This window comes from Bubalus bubalis, chromosome 18 (genome assembly GCF_019923935.1).
Source record: "Bubalus bubalis isolate 160015118507 breed Murrah chromosome 18, NDDB_SH_1, whole genome shotgun sequence".
NCBI lineage: Eukaryota > Metazoa > Chordata > Mammalia > Artiodactyla > Bovidae > Bubalus > Bubalus bubalis.
In genome coordinates, this window is record NC_059174.1 from 1,705,733 (window position 1) to 1,725,741 (window position 20,009).

General features: G+C 40.5%; 1 protein-coding gene across 1 annotated transcript in view; it reads right to left on the minus strand.

Moving 5' to 3' along the window:
* GLG1 (golgi glycoprotein 1) overlaps positions 1–20,009 on the minus strand; it is a 122,119-nt gene that overhangs the window by 47,863 nt on the left and 54,247 nt on the right. The window contains exon 2 of the mRNA XM_006063316.4: positions 640–672. Within this exon, the coding sequence (XP_006063378.4) occupies positions 640–672 (33 nt within the window). The remainder of the gene's footprint in view (positions 1–639; positions 673–20,009) is intronic.

The following is a 20,009-nucleotide window of genomic DNA, read 5'->3' on the forward strand; positions in this document are numbered from 1 at the left end:
AGACACAACTCAAGCATCATCTCCACTATTAAATATTTCTGGACACCAACCCACCAGGGCAAAATTCACTTTTGTGTCCCCACTGTGCTCTTACAGGCTTCTGCCGAAGCATTCAGTGCTTTTTGCACAGATGTGATTTCACATCAGTTCCTTTTAATGATAGACTGTATACGATATGGAGATACAGATACAACACTGAATGCATCAGTCACAGTTATCTCTGGAGTTCGTATCTGCCAGCTCGAGCCTGTCTCCATCCTCGAGGTGTTTAGTCGTGTCCAGTTTCCATCATAGCGTCTGGCACACAGTAGATGACTATACGATGACTAAATGAAGTAACTTTAAAAGACAAAACTCTAACATTGTAAACTTGACTTGTAAAGAAACAATTTCATACGGTAGCTGTAACTGAAGAAAACGTTACGTTTACAAATATTATTTGGCCGAGCTTGCTGGTTTCTACAATGGAGGACTATTTGTAGATTTATCATGGCCCTTGGATAAGGTTAATCATTCTCTTGTTAGGATTAAGTGCATTTAAGAAAACATTATGCTTCCCAGAACAAAGGAAGAGCATCCTAATATCTGCCATCATATACATAAAACACATATGGCAAATTATGGAAAATCCATACTTACATGATTGCAGTCTGAAGAAATTTCATTTTCAGGCTAAAAGGAAAAAAAAAAGAAGAGACGATGTTAAAAAAAAAAATCCTCAAGTTTTCAAACACCAGCAAAATAAACTCAAAACAAGAAATGAGAATATTCAACTCATTATATCTCTTCAATAGGAGGAGCAGATTTTTAGATTGCTGAGGAGCAATATACCAGAAGAGCAGATGAGACATAGTCCCTTGGCAATCCATGGTACAATATGGAAACTGGGAAAATGGAGAGGAATGTAGTAAAGAGATAAAGCAACACTGGCAGAAGGATCTTTACACGGTACTTCATAATCCTGAAAGCTAAAGAGGATCAGGCACAATATAGGTGTTCTTGCTTCAAAGAAAGTCAGATATCTGAAAAAGGCAGGTTTACTAAAGAGGGCAAAAAAGGTCTGACAATGATTACAAATTAGTCTCATGTCACCTTTAGGGGAAGCAAGGTGGTGGGTACACAGGACCTCCCTCTACTATATTTGTAACCTTAAGAGTCCATAACCTTGCAGGTCTATGATTAAAAATATAACATTGAAAAAAAAAAAACCTACATATTCCCATGAATACATTTGCTCATAAAGCCAAGTACATACAACAGAGAATAAATGAACTTTCATTTCGGTGACAAACAAGTAGACGAGGTTAAGCTTAAAACTGCACAGCTTTGCCATACGCTTCTTTACTTTCCTTGTTCATACCAGTAAAGGAGATACGGCTGTCATAATGCACACAATAGTAAAGTACTATCTACTTTGAGTTTCCAAAGCTTTCTAACCAGCTCAAGCGAAGTCAATTCTGTCTCCCCTCTATGAAATATTCCTGACAAAGGTTGTAAATGATGCCATTTTTCTAAATAAAAAGATTCTCCCTATTCAAGCAAAGAAATAAGGCAGTACAGAAAAGAGAAAATATTAGCAAGCTAAACGGACACACCGAGCATTACTTCAAGAAGAAAAGGGTTTCTAAGGAACTATTCATTCCACTACAGTATTTAACAGGCATTAATTCTAACATACAAACTCATTTCTGTATGTACTTATAAAATATATTAGAATTGACTCAGATTGCTAGGCAATTGTGAGATTATAACACACCACCTCTGAACTTTCTCCCTTCTTGTCTAAGTAAGAACAGACATTTTAATGCCTTTCTGATGCGTTTGAGTCTCAGAAATCCGCCTCCATACTGTGAGTTAATCTAGCTTAACTCTGCTCCCTTCATTTCAATTCCAAGTGCCTAATTTATAACGCTTAACAGTTTATTTGCAAGAAAGCTTTCTTTTGTTTGGGCAGTCTTCTATCTATCCCCTCTTCATCTATACTTTCCACTTTTCCCAGTCAATCAGCAATTCTACCTCTTTCTCAAAGCACATATGGCAATTAACATCACTAGCATCTCTACTTGTGTTCATTTCCATAACAATAATTTTGGTTTAAAGGGGCATTCTTGAAAGAAATTCAGAGCGTCGGAGAATTTTCAAAGTAGTCAAATAAGATTTAAGTTACTCATGGGAAAAAAGTGTTGCCATGTTCATAGTCCACAAGTCTTATATTAGCAAATTAACGACTGTTTTAACGTCCTGCTTCCCTACAGTGGTAGGCTGGATTATTGCTCCCAGCTCTCCACTCTTAATAGGATTTGATATCCCTTGCCCTTTGTCCTCGTGACTCTGCACAGCCTCCTGCTGTGGACCGAGTGCACCCCCTGCCCCACTGAGGTCAGGCCGGGCTGCTGACTTGATCTGGCCAGTGAGATGTTCGCAGGCATAACATGAGCAGAGGCTTTAAATGTGCTCGGGTGGGCCTGTACTCTCAGACTCTTGCCATTCCCCATGTGAAGAACACGTACAGAAAGCTGCAAGGACAAGGAGAGACACGTGAAGCAGAAAGCCCTTGAAGTTTTGAGGGTGTCTGTAATGAAGAAAAAACTGACTAACAAGCCTATCAGGAAAATGAAATAATAAAAATCTCAAAACCTTTAAGTTGTCATTAACTGCAATGATCTGATTTAGTGAATCATATTAGTAAGAACACAGTACCGCACCTTTCATGAAGGAATGACACAATCCACAGAGACGTAAATGAACTGCAAATCTGAAGATCAGGCTTGTTTTTTATCTCTCTCACTGTCTTGATTTGCAACTGACAATTTTTTTTCTTTATAGTTTTTCTTTTCACAAAGAGAAGATGACAATATAGGAATGCTATGAGAAAAAGATTATGATGTTAAGCCACTGAGATTCATTGAACAGTTATAAAGAATTTTTAAGTGTAATTACAAATAATTTACTCTCATAAATTTAAAAAAGCCTATAGAATTAAAGGACAGAGTAGTTGTTCAGAAGAACAGAACAGAAACCTGAAAAATACAAAACACAAAGTAGTAAACCCACAGGGCTTCCCTGGTGGCTCAGAGGTTAAAGTGTCTGCCTCCAATGTGGGAGACCCGGGTTCGATCCCTGGGTTGGGAAGATCCCCTGGAGAAGGAAATGGCAACCCGCTCCAGTGGGTTCTCCACTCTTGCCTGGAGAATTCCCATGGAGGGAAGAGCCTGGTAGGCTACAGTCTACAGGGTCGCAAAGAGTCGGACACGACTGAGCTACTTCACTTCACTTCAAACCCACAATACCAGCACAAATTAACTCTAGAAAAAGTATTAAAAAAAAAAAAAAAAAAGGAAAGAAAATGCTACAGTTGAGCACTCAGCCATTTGATAAGAAACGAAAAGACAGAGATCTCAAGGAACAAAAACAGATGTGGGTGCTCACACAGGTGTGCTTCCGAGCCTGCACCGTTGCCATGAGGTCACAATCGAGTTACTTCATCAGACAGCACATCTACTTCTGAAAATCTGTACACGCAGACAGGCTTGATGATCTTTAACCTTAGGATATGAAGACTATGGGGACTAACACCAGAACTATTAAGGAAGAAGAGGCTGAAGATTGTTTTCCTTTTATTAACAGTGAAATAACACTCTAAATAAAATGATCCCAAGAAATCAATCAACAAGTAAATACTGAATACATATAAAGTACCCAAAACTGTGCCAGGCATTGTTGTGGGATTACAGAGTAAGGCACTGTCCCTAACCACAGATAGTTTACAGTCCAGCTGTAGAAATAAAATGGTGAGTTCAAGCAAATGAGCAAAAGCAGACTTGAGCTGGGCCTGAACGTTCAGACCGGCCGGCCCAGGGGCCGTTCCAAAAGGGATGCAACTGAGAAGATTCCCTGGAGCTCAGGAAGAAAATAAATGAAGCTTTCTTTTTTGAAAAACTCATCCTTCAATTTAGACTTTCATGGTTTTGTAATATATGTTAGAATAATTGATACTTTATGAATAACACATATCTACTAGGGTAAGCTTAGTAATTTTTTCAAATAATAAGACCATGATGAAGACAGAAAATTGAGAGTTGAAACCTCCCTTCTAACCAGTTTAGGAGTCCTCCACTCAAACCCACCCCTTCAAATCAGAGGCAAAGTGAAGGTTCCTAGCCTGTGAAAGCAGCAAATTAGAGGCTAAGCTTTGCCACAGAATTAGCTACTCTCTATTACTCTGGAGACAGAAATCTGGACTTCGAAAAGTCTTCTACATCAAGTGTTTCCTCATTGGAATTTAAAAAACTGTTCTCTTAACAATGGAAAACTGGGGGGAGACAAGCTTATGAAAACTCTCACAAATAACTTTCTGTTAAATTAACGATCAAATTTTGGAGAAGAGCCTGCTGAAGCTGCATATGTTAGTATCAACAAAAAACTCATTATGAATACAGGAAAGAGAGAAAGAAGACAACGTGACGCAGCTCCCAGCCTAGCAGCAGTGACTAAAACAGAAGGAACGCAGTTCATGCTGGCCGGCGATGTGGCAACAGCAGCGTGGGAGACAGCCGGAGCACGCTCTGCAGCAGACGGCACCGAGAAACCGGCTGATGCCGGTGAAAAGCGTGATGCGTAGCAGAAACAGTACAAGTGTCACTGGGTTGCACCAGGTGCTACATTTACTTCTTATAACATGATGGGGGGGGGGGGGCAAGGAAAATGGTATTGTGTCCAGTTTACTGATAAAGATAGTGAAATTCACGGAAATCAAATCACATAATCAAAGGCACATCTCTAGGAGGCAACAGAAACTGAAGTTTATTTAACGACAGTAAATGACAACCAATGCTTATTGTGATGCTTTCTACCTTGATACTTCCCCCCAAAGTCAGCAGCTCAGGATGAGCACAATAACGGGGAGACCTTTGGGAGGAGCAAGAAAAGGGAATGTAGACAGGGGACTCTCCTGGTGGTCCAGTGGTTAGGACTGTGTGCCCCCAACGCAGGGGGCCTGGGTTTGATCCTAGGTTAGGGAACCAAGATCCCACATGCCTCATGGCCAAACACCAAACAAAAAAATAAATCAAAGAAACATAGACAGGATGAATAAATGGAACAAGTGCTCTAGACTGATTTATTTGGTGAATTCAGAGGCCAGCAGCCTGGGTAAGAAACTGGTAATGAGATCAACTATGGATCTAGACTGGGGTTTCCCCAGTGGCTCAGTGGTAAAGAATCCGCCTGTCAATGCAGGAGACGCAAGTTTGATGCCTGGGTCAGGAAGATGCCCTGGAGAAGGAAATGGCAACCCACTCCAGTATTTTTGCGTGGAAAATCCCATGGACAGAGAAGCCTGGCAGGCTACAGTCCATGGGGTTGCAAAGAGTAGGACACAACTGAGCACGCATGGAAAGGGATCCGGATGAGCCCTTCAAATAACCACAACAGGTTATAAAAAACTTTGATTAGTTCATTTGACTTTTCTAAATCAGTGATTCAAATGTTTGGGATATTACTATACTTTAATCTCCTAACTGGGTAAGCAAGACAAGCTGAAACAGTTGATGTTAAGGTTTAACACCCCTAACCCTTCCTCTAAGTTCCGTAAACTCAGAATGGGCTTTTAGGGATAGAAATTGTGTGTGTGTGTGTGTGGGGGGGGGGTGTTGGGGGGAGGAAACCCAACAGATCAGCAGTAGTGTCAGCTACAGCAGCTCTGTGCCTTCAGATGTCTCACTTTTTCAGACCCTAGAGGACAAGCTTTGGACTAAAACAGGGATTTCATCACCTAGGGTTCATGACAGACTTAGGAGTAAGGTTGTCTTGAAAAAGAACGCAAACTTCTGCGTGCAAGTATGTTTTCCTGAGAAGAGAATCCACAGCTGTTATCATCTCAAAAAAATCCATAAGTCGGAGAAAGACGAATATTGTATGATTATCGCTTATATGGACAATCTTAAAAAAATAAAAAAAGACACAAATGAACTTACTTACAAAACAGAAACAGACTCACAGACTTAGAAAACAGCCTTACAGTTGGTTACCAGGGGAGAAGGGTAAGAGAGGGGCGGCTAGTGAGGTTCGGGCTGACACGTTCATACTGCTGTATTTGAAATGAGTAACCCACAAGGACCTATGGTATAGCACGGGGAACTCTGCTCAATATTATATAACCACATAAATGGGAACAGACTTTCAAAAAGAATATACATGAATATGTATAACTGAATCACTTTGCTGTACACCTGAAACACACTGTTAATTATTTAGACATTACTATAGCAGTCTTCAGAATAATAATCAAAGTTTATAATCAAAACTAATGACACACTGCAATACCGCTGACCCTTGAATGACGTGGGTTTGAACTGTATGGGTCCACTTATATTTGGATTTTTAAAAAATAAATGTGTACTATGTTTTTTTAAAAAAGAAGCATTTATCTAAGATGACTGAGATTCTCTCCGGCTCTCTGAGTCTATAAAATCTGAGACGTGGAACTGAAAAATAGCAGTATTTGAATTCCACATCCTTTAATGCAGGTAATTTGCATACTATGATTACGGTTTCCTACTGCTTGATCTTAATCATTCTCGGCTGGTCAAAATCAAAACAAACAGGTTTCAGAATACACTGCTGGAAAGGTTGAGTCTGAATGTTCTCAATTAATTCAACCATCACATTCATTTAAGAGGATGATTTTTACAGAGAGGACAAGTCTGGAAGTATGATTTCCCCAAAGGCGAATAGGCTGAGTTAATGAGTCTGGCAGGGGAAATTAAAGGAGTCACAAAACTAACTTGGAAGTTGTCCCAGTTTCTAAAACAGAAATGCTTGGGAGTTAGACTGTGTCTAAAATATGAAACATTCTATAATCACATCTACTCCAGTTGAACTACCCACCAGATCATACCTGATACTAAATTCAGTGGCAATAGACTCTATGCATGAAACACCAAGAGAAAACAAACAAATCAGCAGTACTGCTGCTTTCGTGGCCTTGCAAAAATCTGAAGGCTAGGAAACAGCCTGATGCCTCCTTCTGAGGAACATTCTGCTGCAGCAGTAGGTAAATTCTTCTACAAATTTATTCTTGAAGGACCCAGTAAACTTCCAGTCATATAAGCAATTCATTTATTAATTAGGCCCAAACCACTTCCTTCACGCCCACCAAAAAAGCAAACTGAAAACACTACAGTGGGTGATGATTAGATCAACTCAGTCTTTCAGTCTTGGTAAATTTCTCCTGCGCAAGTGTAAACTGAACATTAACCCTCAGTCAGATTCATAACTAAGTTCCTCTTAGTGCCTCATTCTGGCTCAACCAGAATTATTTTCTATTTGTACCCAGGGATAGCTGCTAAGGATTGTTTTACTAAAATAACAGGGATCAGCATAGGCTTTGTGCCCTCCAACAATGCTCTGATTCACTCAAGAGCTTTGCTTTTATATGATTCTTTAACATTCACCCATCTTTTCAGAAAGGATTTACGAACAGGTTCAGTGGGAGGTAAAAAGAAAGGAAGACAGAGAGTTACAGATGGCTGGCTCTCAAGTACATATGATAAGGGAGGTAAAACATGAGTCTACACCTAACCATCACACAAAGTTGACTGTGGAGTTGAAGGAGCTAATATTTTAAAGAATGAAAGAAGTACCACCACCCTTTCTGAGTTAGGATGACAGAAATCAGACAGACTAACAGAGGCGGGAACAACTAAGGGCAGTCTTACCAGGAAGCTGTGATTTGCTGATAGGACGCTGTGTGTAGGCAGGGGCGGGGGTGAGGGGGCGATAAGGCACACCACCAAGGTGAGGAGGTCAGAGGGCGGAGACCTGAGTAAGGACGCAGGGAGCACCATGGGACCATTCCCAGGCGACGGTGAAGGGCTTCCCTGCTGGCTCAGTGGTAAAGAAGCTGTCTGCAATGCAGGAGACATGGGTTTGATCCCTAGGTCGGGAGGATCCCCTGGAGAAGGAAATGGCAACCCCCTTGAGTATTCTTGCCTGGAGAATCCCATGGACAGAGGAGCCTTGGTCATGGGGTCTCAAAAGAGTTGGACAAGACTTAGTGACTAAACAACAGCAACATATGGTGTGTCTGTGTGCTCGGTCACTCAGTCGTGTCCAACTCTTTGTGACCCTACGCAGCACGGCAGGCTTTCCTATCTTTCACAGTCTCCCAGAGCTTGCTCAAACTCATGTCAAATAATGGTTTTAGTCCAAATTAATACGTTATGCTAATTACAGTGTAGAGAGTGGTGATTCAATTTATTATTATTTACTTGTGTGCTTCCCCAGTGGGTGGTGGGGTAACAATTGGGAAAAAATATGCAAATACTTTAAAAAATAATCTTTAAATATTTTATTAACTTTGAAGAAGGAATAAGAACAGCTACTTAAGAAACTGGAGCTACTTAGGCACTGATCTATTCATAGAGTTTTTACATAGCTCAAGAAGTTTACATCAAATGGGGGAAAAAAAATAGTAGCGAAGACCTATATACTATAGACAGAAAAGATTCAGAAAAATCCATCTCTAGAAAGCAGGTCATATGGACTCATAGACTTCACTGAATATAGAAGAATCAAACAGCGCAACATAAAGCCTTCTGCTGGGGACATAAAGGTAGCAGCCAGGCCACGGTATCAAAGAAAATATCCTTTTTCTCCTAATCTAAATGTTTGCTTCCAGTCTGGGTTTAGAGAGAGTTCCTGATCTTTTGCACTGGTTGTTAGTCAAGGTCCCTTTCTCGTTTGCTTTCCTGGTTTCCATTTCAGCCAGCTCTTGCAGTTGCCTGTTACTCAGGCCTTTGCATTCCAACTGTTTTCCAATCACTGTGCATTCTATGCAAACAAGGCAGCAACTTCCCTAGCCTCAATCTTCTCTCCCTCTTCCCCAAGAGCAGACACAGTGACAAAGCACAACGTGCTAACTATTTGGCCATTATTGCCTTCTTAGGAGGCTCTTGCTTCTGAGATATATATATGTTTCAGTTCAGTTACTCAGTTGTGTCCGACTCTTTGCCACCCCATGGACTGCAGCACACCAGGCTTCCCTGTCCATCACCAACTCCTGGAGTATACTCAAACTCATGTCCATTGAGTCGGTGATGCCATCCAACAATCTCATCCTGTCGTCCCCTTCTCCTTCTGCCTTCAATCTTTCCCGGCATCAGGGTCTTTTCCAATGAGTCAGTTCTTTGCCTCAGGTGGGCCAAGTATTGGAGTTTCAGTTTCAGCATCAGTTCTTCCAATGAATATTTAGGGTTGATTTCCTTTAGGATTGACTGGTTTGACCTCCTTGTACTTCAAGGGACTCTCGAGTCTTCTTCAACACCACAGTTCAAAAGCAGCAATTCTTTGGTGCTCAGCCTTCTTTATAGTCCAACTCTCACATCCATACATGACTACTGGAAAAACTATAGCCTTGACTAGACATACCTTGTCAGCAAGTAATGTCTCTGTTTTTTAATATGCTGTCTAGGTTGGTCAAAAGACTAGCTTTTCTTTCAAGGAGCAAGCGTCTTTTAAATTCATGGCTGCACTCACCATGTGCAGTGATTTTGGAGCCCAAGAAAATAAAGTCTGTTTCCATTGTTTCTCCATCTATTTGCCATGAAGTGACAAGACCAGATGCCATGATCTTAGTTTTCTGAATGCTGAGCTTTAACTTCTTCACTCTCCTCTTTCACTTTCATCAAGAGGCTCTTTAGTTCTTCACCGCTTTCTGCAACAAGGGTGGTGTCAACACGTATCTGAGGTTATTGATATTTCTCCCGGAAATCTTGATTTCAGCCTGTGCTTCATCCAGCCCGACCGGAAATCTTGATTCCAGTTTGTGCTTCATCCAGCCCGGAATTTTGCATGATGTACTCTGCATAGAAGTTAAATATGCAGGGTAACAATATACAGCCTTGACATACTCCTTTGGCTATTTGGAACCAGTCTGTTGTTCTATGTCTGATTCTAATGGTTGCTTCTTGACCTGCATATAGATTTCTCAGGAGGCAGGTAAGGTAGTCTGGTATTCCCATCTCTTTAAGAGTTTTCCACAGTTTGTTGTGATCTATACAGTCAAAGGCTTTGGCATAATCAATAAAGCAGAAGTAGATGTTTTTCTGGAACTCTCTTGCTTCTTCTATGATCCAACGGATGTTGGCAATGTGATCTCTGGTTCTTCTGCCTTTTCTAAAACCAGCTGGAACATATGGAAGTTCGCGGTTCACGTATTGCTGAAGCCTGGCTTGGAGAATTTTGAGCATTACTTTACTAGCGTGTGAGATAAGTGCAATTGTGCAGTAGTTTGAACATTCTTTGGCACTGCCTTTCTTTGGGATTGCGATGAAAACTGATCTTTTCCAGTCCTGTGGCCACTGTTGAGGTTTCCAAATTTGCTGACATATTGAGTGCAGCACTTTCACAGCATCAGCTTTCAGGATTTGAAATAGCTCAACTGGAATTCCATCACCTCCACTAGCTTTGTTCATAGTGATGCTTCCTAAGGCCCACTTGACTTCACATTCCAGGATGTCTGGCTCTAGGTGAGTGATCACACCATCATGATTATCTGGGTCGTGAAGATCTTTTTAATATAGTTCTTCTGTGTATTCTTGCCATCTCTTCTTAATATCTTCTGCTTCTGTTAGGTCCATACCATTTCTGTCCTTTATTGAGCCCATCTCTGCATGAAGTGTTCCCTTGGTATCTCTAATTTTTTTGAAGAGATCTCTAGTCTTTCCCATTCTATTGTTTTCCTCTATTTCTTTGCATTGATCACTCAGGAAGGCTTTCTTATCTTTCCTTGCTATTCTTTGGAACTCTGCATTCAAATGGGTTTATCTGTCCTTTTCTTCTTTGCTTTTAGCTTCTCTTTTCTCAGCTATTTGCAGGGCCACCTGAGACAACCATTTTGCCTTTTTGCATTTCTTTTTCTTGGAGATGGTCTTGATCCCTGTCTCCTGTACAATGTCATGAACCTCTGTCCATAGTTCTTCAGGCATTCTGTCTATCAGATCTAATCCCTTGAATCTATTTCTCACTTCCACTGTATAATTATAAGGGATTTTATTTAGGTCATACCTGGATGGTCTAGTGGTTTTCCCTACTTTCCTCAACTTAAGTTTGAATTCGGCAATAAGGAATTCATGATCTAAGCCACAGTCAGCTCCCGGTCTTGTTTTTGCTGACTGTATAGAGCTTCTCCATTTTTGGCTGCAAAGAACATAATCAATCTGATTTTGGTGTTGACCATCTGGTGATGTCCGTGTGATGAATATTCTGCTGTGTTGCTGGAAGAGGGTATTTGCTATGACCAGTGTGTTGTTTTGGCAAAACTCTGTTAGCCTCTGCCCTCCTTCATTTTGTACTCCAAGGCCAAACTTGTCTGTTACTCCAGATATCTCTTGATTTCCTACTTTTGCATTCCAGTCCTCTGTGATGAAAAGGACATCATTTTTGGGTGTTAGTTCTAGAAGGTCTTATAGATCTTCACAGAACCGTTCAACTTCAGTTTCTTTTGTATTACTGGGTGGGGTAAAGACTTGGATTACTGTGATACTGAATGGCTTGCCTTGGAAATGAACAGAGATCATTCTGTCATTTTTGAGACAGGACCTAAGTACTGCATTTTGGACTCTTTTGTTGACTATAAGGGATACTCCATTTCTTCAAAGAGGTTCTTGCCCACAGTGTGTGTGGGTGTTAGTCACTTAGTCATGTCCAACTCCTTGTGACCCCATGGACTGCAGCCCACCAGGCTCCTCCGTCCATGGGATTCTCCAGGCAAGCACACTGGAGTGGGTTGCCATTTCCTTCTCCATCTTGCCCACAGTAGAAATATTATATATATATATATATATATATATATATATATATATATATTTAAATATGAAATATATTATTTCATTTTCCCAAAACCCTGGCCCAACTTGACTATTACTCCATCCACAGTGGAGGTCATGGCAGCATTCTTCAACTGGGACTGGTAGAAGACTAGCAGTCTACACTTTGTACATTTCTTCCTGCATGTCCTTTAATACCTCTGGCCTCCAAAGACACACAGGTGTCTTCATCTTGTGTTATAAAACTTGTGGGTATGTTTGGCAGCATCAGTCACGTAGGCCAACCCTGGGGACTCATGGGTAGTTTCTCTGCCAGTCCAGCACCAGGACCATCTGGCAGCATCAACAGCAGACATCGAGGGGCTTCTCACTGTCCTCACGTGCCAGCCCCCACCCCCATTAGAGGCGCTGGCGTGGACTACTGACTAGAGCGGCAGGTGTGGTTCAGAGACAGAGCCCAAAGACAACACGAAGAATAATGTAGAATTATTATATATACTTCTGTGGGAACACGATGCAATTTACAGAGATAAAAGATAGATGGGCAAGGTTCCTCCAACAAACTAGAGCCCATTTATCCCTGGTTCTTGGACAGTCAGGGTATTAAGATGAGGTCAAGACTTACTTTCTTGTACCTTTAAAATGAAAATAACTTAAATGGTCTTTATAATATATATAAAATAGTCGGAATTAGTGAATGGGTCTGCTCGAGTTCAGATATTACTTACTTGTATATAAACAATACGGGCAAAAGACTTGCAGCTTTGTAAAGTGCTAATTCATTTACCTTCAGTGAGGTTTTAGCCCTATTTTAAAAATACGAAAGCATAATAATGTAGCTCATTACTAGACTTAAGAGCCCCCTGCAAACTGATCAACTCCTGACTCACTGACAGATGTATCCATACCCATGAAGATGCTTTGTCTCAAAATTTAATTCAAGAAATCAAATTACATCTTATTTTTGCTTAAGAAAACTCTACAACTAGTTAAAAATAACCAAATGGAAACACTCAAAATTAGTAAAATTTATCTATCTTCTGTCCCCAGAGCAGGGAATGGCAAATACAGATATAACAATCTAGTTACTGAACACAAAATACATCATTACATTACGGCCAAAAGGATACATATTTGGTTATGGTTTTACAAATCTTAAAGTTTATTAAAAAAATGTAAATTACAAAATCAAGTAATGTTCTATACCCTAAGAAATACTGTGAACTCCTTGCCCATCTCCCCCCATTTTACTACCCTGAATTAAAGGTACCACCCTGCTTATTTAACTTATATGCAGAGTACATCATGAGAAATGCTGGACTGGAAGAAGCACAAGCTGGAATCAAGATTGCCGGGAGAAATATCAGTAACCTCAGATATGCAGATGACACCACCCTTATGGCAGAAAGTGAAGAGGAACTCAAAAGCCTCTTGATGAAAGTGAAAGTGGAGAGTGAAAAAGTTGGCTTAAAGCTCAACATTCAGAAAAAAAATAAAATAAAATAAAATAAATTTGAAAAAAAAAAAAAAAAAAAAAAAAAAAAAAAGCTCAACATTCAGAAAACAAAAATTATGGCATCCGGTCCCAACACTTCATGGGAAATAGATGGGGAAACAGTGTCAGACTTTATTTTGGGGGTTCCAAAATCACTTCAGATGGTGACTGCAGCCATGAAATTAAAAGACGCTTACTCCTTGGAAGGAAAGTTATGACCAACCTAGATAGCATATTCAAAAGCAGAGACACTACTTTGCCAACAAAGGTCCATCTAGTCAAGGCTATGGTTTTTCCAGTGGTCATGTATAGATGTGAGAGTTGGACTGTGAAGAAAGCTGAGCACCGAAGAATCGATGCTTTTGAACTGTGGTGTTGGAGAAGACTCGTGCGAGTCCCTTGGACTGCAAGGAGATCCAAGCAGTCCATTCTGAAGGAGATCAGCCCTGGGATTTCTTTGGAAGGACTGATGCTGAAGCTGAAGCTCCAATACTTTGGCCACCTCATGCAAAGAGTTGACTCATTGGAAAAGACTCTGATGCTGGGAGGGATTGGGGGCAGGAGGAGAAGGGGATGACAGAGGGTGAGATGGCTGGATGCTATCACTGACTCGATGGACGTGAGTCTGAGTGAACTCTGGGAGTTGGTGATGGACAGGGAGGCCTGGCGTGCTGCGATTCATGGGGTTGCAAAGAGTCAGACATGACTGAGCGACTGAACTGAACTGAATAAACTATATGAGACAGGTCATCCACAAAAGATGTTTAGAGAGATTTCTTTCTATAGAGCTCACTCAATCTTTTTCATCAGCTTTCCATTTGGGACCATGTCACTATTGCAAAGCACAAGTTTTTCTGGAATGAAATCATCTGCATGAGAGCGTATAATCAGCGAGGAGGGAAAAGTTACCACTGACTCACTCACTCATTTTTTTTCCCCCTAGGAGAAGAGTTAGAAATCAGTTTGGTCCTAATTTTGGGGGGAAGAAAACAGAGTCAAGCATTCTATCAAATGCTTGGCAAGATTCCCCTTTAAGCCCCAAGGGAAAGAATCTTAGACAAGTCTATCAACATGACTTCCAGCCGCAGCAGGCACACAGCTGTAGAGATAAAAGACCTTGTTTTTCATCGCCCAGTTTCATGGATAAAGTCAGTTCTGGTGCCCATGATACAAAAGTGACACCTAGAGCATTATCATTCAGTCTCAAGTGGCTAACATCTATAAATTATTCTGTAGACAATTCATCAACAACAACACAGTTCTCTGAACTGTGACGGTGTGATACCACTACCATAGAAACACAGCATCAAAATCCTTCTAAAACAGCTACTCACAGGATTGTCATTCAGTTCAGTTCAGTCGCTCAGTCGTGTCCGACTCTTCGAGACCCCATGTATCGCAGAATGCCAGGCCTCCCTGTCCATCACCAACTCCCAGAGTTCACTCAGGCTCACGTCCATCGAGTCAGTGATGCCATCCAGCCATCTCGTCCTCTGTCGTCCCCTTCTCCTCCTGCCCTCAATCCCTCCCACCATCAGAGTCTTTTCCAATGAGTCAACTCTTCGCATGAGGTGGCCAAAGTATTGGAGCTTCAGCTTCAGCATCAGTCCTTCCAAAGAAATCCCAGGGCTGATCTCCTTCAGAATGGACTGGTTGGATCTCCATGCAGTCCAAGGGACTCTCAAGAGTCTTCTTCAACATCACACTTCAAAAGCATCAATTCTTTGGCGCTCAGCTTTCTTCACAGTCCAACTCTCACATCTATACATGACTACTGGAAAAACCATAGCCTTGACCAGATGGACCTTTATTGGCAAAGTAATATCTCTGCTTTTGAATATGCTATGTAGGTTGGTCATAACTTTCCTTCCAAGGAATAAGCATCTTTTAATTTCATGGCTGCAATCACCATCTGCGGTGATTTTGGAGTCCCAAAAAATAAAGTCTGACACTGTTTCCACAGTTTCCCCATCTATTTCCCATGAAGTGATGGGACCAGATGCCATGATCTTAGTTTTCTGAATGTTGAGCTTTAAGCCAACTTTTTCTCTGTAATATGTACTAAATAAAATTCACAAACTGCAACGTTCTAAGACATATTTAAAATGAATACTCTAATTGTAAGCTGTACTGTACACACCTTTATACCTACTCTGAGTCACTTGTCTGGTTAAGAACCTTACAATATTATGAATGTGGTGGCTACTTATGCCATTAACATAAAGAATTCAGAAGCATATACATAAGCCAAATATGTGATCCATGACCTATTTTTTTTTAATTTAGTACATAATTTACTCGAAGATATCTTAGAATATATCATCTAATTAACTTACTAAACTTACTAAACTTTAAATTAACTTACTAAAAACTTTTCCCTGGTGGTTCAGACGGTAAAGAATCTACCTGCAATGAAGGAGACCTGGGTTCGATCCCTGGGTCAGGAAGATTCCCTGGAGAAGAGAATGGCAATGCACTCCAGTATTCTTGCCTGGAGAACTCCATGGACAGAGGAGCCTGGCAGTCCATGGGGTCACAAAGAGTCAGACGTGACTGAGCAATTAACACTAACTAAAAACTTTTAGCCAGAATTTTAATTTTTGAACTTTATCTCAAGATTACCAAATACACATTTTAAAACATAAAATAATATGGGATAGTTTTGGCCTAACAGCAAGTTAATGACGTTTGAAAAGAAAGTGAAGGTATTAATATTGCCTTTCCAAAAGGTTTGACACTGAACAAATGACCTCAACATCCATGACTTACCAAGTAACCTATTAGACTGGTCACTAATTTGTTCCTGCCTCCAAAACAGAGAAACAGGCTGAAAATCGACTTCCCTAGTTTAAAACAGTCTCTTATAAGTTCATTTTGGGAGCATTAAAAATGCCTAAGTTTTTCTGACAGCTCATGCAACTCAGTAACAAAAAAAAACAAATAAACCAATCAAAAAATGGGCAGAAAACCTAAACAGACATTTTCTCCAAAGAATAAATACAAATAGCCAATAAGCACAAGGCACAAAATGCTCAAGGTCACTAATTATTAGAGAAATGCAAATCAAAACTACAATGCATATCACCTCATACTGGTCAAAATGGCCATCATTAAAAAGTTTCCAAATAACAAATGCTGGAAAGGCTATGGAGAAAAGATGTATTCCCTCCTACACTGTTGCTGGGAATATAAGCTGGAGTAGCCTCTGTGGAAAACAGTATGGAAGTTCCTCAAAAAAAAAAAAAAATCAGAGATGCTGTATGATCCAGCAGTTCCACTCCTGGCCATATAACTGGACAAAAATATAATTCGAAAAGATACATACACCCTTATGGTCACAGCAGCACTGTTCACAACAGCCAAAACACGGAAACAGCCTAAATGCCCATTGACAGATGAATGCACAGACACGGCCCAGGAACGGCCACTCAGCTGTAAAGAAGAATGAAAAAATGCCATCTGCAGCAACACGGAGGGACCCAGAGAGAAAACTAAGTGAACCCTGTGACGTCACTACACACGGGATCGAAACAGGACAAAGAACGAACGCGAACGTGAAGTCGCTCAGTCGTGTCCGACCCTCAGCGACCCCATGGACTGTAGCCTACCAGGCTCCTCTGTCCATGGGATTTTCCAGGCAATAGTACTGGGGTGGATTGCCATTTCCTTCTCCAAGGGATCTTCCCAACCCAGGAATCGAACCCAGGTCTCCCGCATTGTAGACAGACGCTTTACCGTCTGAGCCACCGGAATCGAAATACGACAAAGAACTTGCCTACAGAACAGAAACAGACTCACAGACAGAGAGAACAGGCCTGTGGTTGCCAAGAGGGAGACAGATGGGGGAGGATGGATGGAGCGTTTGGGGTTAGCAGATGCAAATGATTACATACAGAATGGATAAACAAGGTCCTACTGTATGGCACAGAGAACCATATCCAACATCCTGTGATAAACCACAGTGAGAAAGAATATGAAAAAGAATGTGTGTGTACACATATAAATATACATGCATATATAAAAATATATATACACACACACATATGTAAACACAGAGATATAACTGAATCAGTTTGCTGTACAGAAGAAATTAACACAGAATTGTAAACCAACTATACTTCAATAAAAAAAGTTCCTAAATGTTTCTGGCTTTATTTTGCTTCCTTGCCTCCCTGGAGGTGGTAGTACCTCAGTTAAAAACAGTATCAGAAAAATTCCTAAAACTGTAAGTTACCTCTTTAACCTTTACCCTGTTTCACCAATAGCTTATTCTATATAATTATACATCTTCTCTAAAAATCTCAGGGGAAAAAAATAGAAAAAAATGAATAGCAGATTCTTTTTTATCAAAGATGACTAATCACTTTCGCCTTTGAATTTGAGATTAAGTAGACCTAGCCTACATAATTAATTGCCATGAAAATAGATCAGACACAACAAAAGCATCTTACATCTGTGTACTGGCTTAAGGCTACAGTTTCCATTAACGACAAAATTCAAAACTTTTCTTTCACATTTAGCTTTCTTTTTGCATGGTGAGTAAAGCAGCTAAGACTGTGAAATTTGTTCACTCCTAGTCCTACTGGGGCTTCCCAGGTGGTGCTAGTGGTAAAGAGTGAAGTGAAAGTCACTCAATTGTGTCTGACTCTTTGCGACCCCATGAACTTGATGGAACAGCAAGGATGGAGAAAGAGCTATCAAGAATTACATTTCTGGAGTTCCCCTGCATGCCTCCAAAGGAATTCATCACCATTATTTATTTAAATTCAATTCCTTCAGGAGAAACTGGACATCCTGCATGTGAAGCTTTCAGAAATGACTAAGAAAAAAAATTCATACAAATAAACACCAATGGATTAGATCTGGAAGAGGGATGGAGGGGGAGAGAGAGAGAGAACTAAGGGCAAAAAATGATTATGTCCCTAAAACAACAAACAAAAATAATTCAAGAGGGAAGAGGAAGTAATGGCAAAGTCATCTTCTAGACAGAAAGAAAAACCCGTTTCCTTAGCTTGCTTTCCAGTTGCTTAAAAAAGACATTTCTTGCAAGCTTCTACTGAAGTCTAACAACTCATTTCTAATTCTATCCCATGTTCCACTCTGTTCTTCACAAATTTCACTTGGTCTTTGTGATCTGAGTACCCTGAAAATCTAAGTCAATTCTATACAAAACTTAAAATGCTCTTTATCCAACTAAAATTTGCTGCTAAATAAAAGAATAAAAAGGAATTTTACTCTTTTGTAAAGTCATAAACCTTTACTGTTTACTTACTAAACAGGAAATTGCCTCTACCTGTGTCAAACCACTGTAAATAGACATTCAATTTGCTATGCAAGTACCAATTTTGTTTTATGGGAAAACTGTAAATTATTCTTCTACAGAAAATGGCAAACTTTACATCGGGTATATGGGAGTAGGAAGGTAAAAGCCAAAAGAATCTTTGTTTTAACCTTAATTTAAAAAGAATTGTAAGGGGAAATATAGACTGTTACATTTCTTAAGAAACATCGTAGAATCCACTGATTTTTTTTAAATTGTGTAACTTTTATTAACAATAAAACTTTAAAAATTAAAATAAAATTAAAGTTGATAAAAAGAATTCTGAAACTTGTTAAGGATAATCTTGTTACTACAAGTGTGCTAGGTTTATTCTTGTGAATCTGAATGGATGAGGACTACACTTCCTGTTAAGGTCTGATCTTGGGTAGAATCTCTGCAGATTCTTGACCCAAACCACAGGGCATACTTACACTACCTAAACAGGTGGACTGTACTCAGCGTATGCGGCATCGAGAGGGTGATTTCAGAGCGGGTAACTCACTGGATGTGGAAGTGAGGGAAAGCATGAAGGATGACGGCTGTTGTGCTTTGCAGGCTGGGGAACAGGGCGGGTGGTGGTGTCTCCACTGAGAAGTGAAATCCACAGGCCTGCGCTCAGCTTCAGAGATGGTGAGGCTGAGCTGCCCGTGGCTGAGCTGCGGGAGGAGTGAGTGAGCGACAAGCGTCTGGAGCTCAGAAAGGAGGCTGAGGCTGCTAAGAAGATATGGAATCATTACATTTAGGCTGGAAAGAAATCACCTGGTCTGAGTGAGAACAGAACCATGACATTCAAGCCCCCGATAGAGGAAAAGATCGAAACGGGTAACAACAGTCCGAAAGTGAAGCCACAGAGAAATTTTTAAGAAGGAAGTGGTCACATGTTGATGATTTCACTTATGTAAAATGTCCAAAGAGCCGGGCACGACTCAGCGACTGAACAGCGAACAGAGCTACAGGCGCCTGCACCAAGCTGGCTGAAACCACCCCCCCTCCCCCTGCAACACTGATACCTAGGCGTGTACTCTAAAATGAGAGAGAGAGGGAGAGATGCTTTATTTACTGAAGGCCACGGCAACCCTCTTAAGTTCAGAAAGTAAAATTTGATACGCAGGTACAGAGAACAAAAGTACTATGTAATGCAGAGATGGTCAACTCCCAACCAGGTACGTTTGAAAATGTGAAGGGATTTTTTTCTTTATCACTCCAACTCGGGAGGGGGAGCAACACTAGCATTTAGATGGCAATGTTTTAACTATAATTTACTACCTTTAAAAACAGAAGATCCGAAATACGTACAGGTCTTCACTTACACTTAATAATAGCTGCCTCAGTGGTACTGGGTCAAACAGTTATAAGCAGGTATTCA